The sequence below is a fragment of the Sinocyclocheilus rhinocerous genome, unplaced genomic scaffold, assembly GCF_001515625.1.
Source record: "Sinocyclocheilus rhinocerous isolate Xijiao unplaced genomic scaffold, SAMN03320098_v1.1 scaffold422, whole genome shotgun sequence".
In the NCBI taxonomy this organism is placed as follows: domain Eukaryota; kingdom Metazoa; phylum Chordata; class Actinopteri; order Cypriniformes; family Cyprinidae; genus Sinocyclocheilus; species Sinocyclocheilus rhinocerous.
In genome coordinates this window covers 901,770-904,115 of record NW_015639767.1, presented here as the reverse complement: position 1 = coordinate 904,115, position 2,346 = coordinate 901,770, and the positions used below count along the sequence as shown (strand labels likewise).

The 2,346-nt window shown below is 40.8% G+C and overlaps 1 protein-coding gene across 1 annotated transcript in view; it reads right to left on the bottom strand.

Moving 5' to 3' along the window:
• The window catches only part of LOC107751695 (oxysterol-binding protein-related protein 10-like), a 36,891-nt gene that overhangs the window by 21,417 nt on the left and 13,128 nt on the right, over window positions 1-2,346 (bottom strand). Inside the window, exon 2 of the mRNA XM_016567446.1 lies at window positions 1,396-1,571. Coding sequence (XP_016422932.1) covers window positions 1,396-1,571 — 176 coding nt within the window. The remainder of the gene's footprint in view (window positions 1-1,395; window positions 1,572-2,346) is intronic.

The window sequence follows — 2,346 nt, the reverse complement described above, 5'->3', positions numbered from 1 at the left end:
ATTTACTACACAGAGCCATAGTTCACTGACAAGCTACGCAAACAGTTTTCATATTTGCAGAACGATTTCTTCGATTTCATAATCGTGCGATTAAATCGTCTGCGATTATGAACGCAATTTTGTGTAGCTTGTTGGTGAACTACTGCTCTGTGTAGTAAATGCTGCTCCATCTGAAAGCACGAGCTGGAGATTTACTACTAATCACAGAACCGGCTTTACTGACAAGATGCGCATGACAATCGCATTCGATTAATCGTGCAGCCCTAGTTTCCAGGCGGAACATTTAAAAACGTAACACGCACGTCTCCCGGAAACCCTGTATAATTCAACCAATCCGATGACGACTTTGAAACTCCCGAAGTGTTTCCAATTTTGTGTGCCGTATGCATCAGACGTTCAGCCAACGGTTCGTGGGCGTGACGTCTGAGGCTGAGACTACATAAACCATATATTGTTGCAATCGTGTGTTTATTGTCTTCACGTTTCATCAGTCAGAACTTAGCTTCAGCGATAGACGGATGCCTAGTTTGTCCATATTAGGGATTTCCTGGCATGTCAAAAGTTATTGCTTCTATGAGTCTGTTTTGGACTTTCTGTGTTTAGAGCAGTGGCTTCTAGTATGAATGAAACATACACTGCATTAGAGTGTATTAGAGTGTATCCGTAATGTTCACATCGCCTCGTTTTGGGTCCGAATAAAACAACAGGTCATGCATAGACAATCTGGTCTCTTTGAATTTAAATCTAGATTTATTTACACTGGCCCTTGAAAACCTCTACGTGAACACGCCCGAAAAAAACTGTGGGGACACGTCCCCTGTGTATTCTATGCCCATGTTCAGAAATCATTCTAATATGCTGAAAAATTTGTGCTGCTTCATCTTTTTGTGGAAACCAAGATACATTTTGTTTTTCAGGATACTTTGATGAATAGAAAGTTCAAAAGAACAGCATTTATTTTAAATGAAAATCTTTTGTAACATTATAAATGTGTTTATTGTCACTTTTGATCAATTTAATGCGACGTTATTGAATAAAAGCATTTAAAAAAATTAAACTATTGAATGGTAGTGTTTAGAACTGACATCATAATGGAAGTGAATCATCTGTTTATTTCACACAGGTTTTCTCCATATGGCTGGACAGACTGAGAAACAGACTGAATGTCAATGAGACTCTCAGTACAAAATCCTCCAGCACTACAGAGAGCAAATACTGAATAAATGCACAAACTCCTGCATGAAACATGACTTTCGTAAACAGAGGCCGCTGGTTGCCGTGGTAACAGCCCAACACTGCAGCGCAAGCAAGTAACCTTTAGCTCATCGTCACACTAATGCACTGACCTGAGAGACACAAGCGCGACATAAAGCTCAGAAAGCGAGTGTAAAATACCTCTGAGTTTGAAGAGCTCCCCATTGGCTGAGCTGACGATGAACATGTGAGGCGCCTCGTCGCTCGACATCACAGACGCACCGATCAGAGGCAGGGATCCGCGGGGCTTCTGACTTCGTCCCTGCTCGCTCACGAAATACTGCAGCTGACCCAGATCAGGGTCCAACACGAAATACCTGCACAGACACAGATTACAATACATCATACAGTGATCCATCACAGTATAACTGCATCACAACTTGAGAGAAGTGAGCGCACTAGAGTGACTCAGTGTGTTGCATCTTTAGTTCACAGATTCCCCGTTTCTATTTTTGTTGCATTGCACCAATTGTCTGACATCATATGATTATTTTTTCTAAATAAACATATTTGAGTAAACATTTGACTTGAAATACTTGGACAGAACATGCAAATTGCGAACATGCTTTATTTAAAATAGCATTTTAAAACGTATTTTGCAAACTGTATTTATGTGCTCATATTAATTAAGAGCCATTTGGCAGTTGTCGAGCAGGATGTTTGTTTCACCTTCATTTAAGCAGGCAAAACACCAACTCCACCCCAAAATGAAAATTTTGTCAATAATCACTTACCCCCATGTCGTTCCAAACCCGTAAAAGCTTCGTTCGTCTTCGGAACACAATTTAAGATATTTTGGATGAAAACCGGGAGGCTTGTGACTGTCCCATTGACTGCCAAGTAAATAACTCTGTCAATGCCCAGAAAATTATGAAAGACATCGTCAAAATAGTCCATCTGCCATCAGTGGTTCAATCTGAATTTTATGAAGCGACGAGAATACTTTTTGTACGCGTAGAAAACAAAAATAACGACTTTATTCAACAATTCGTCCCCTCCGCGTCACCGTATCACCATTTTGGAGAGTATCCCCTGAACGCAAACTGCGTATACTGTTCTACTTGTCTGTGTCAGCCGCACCACACGGATACG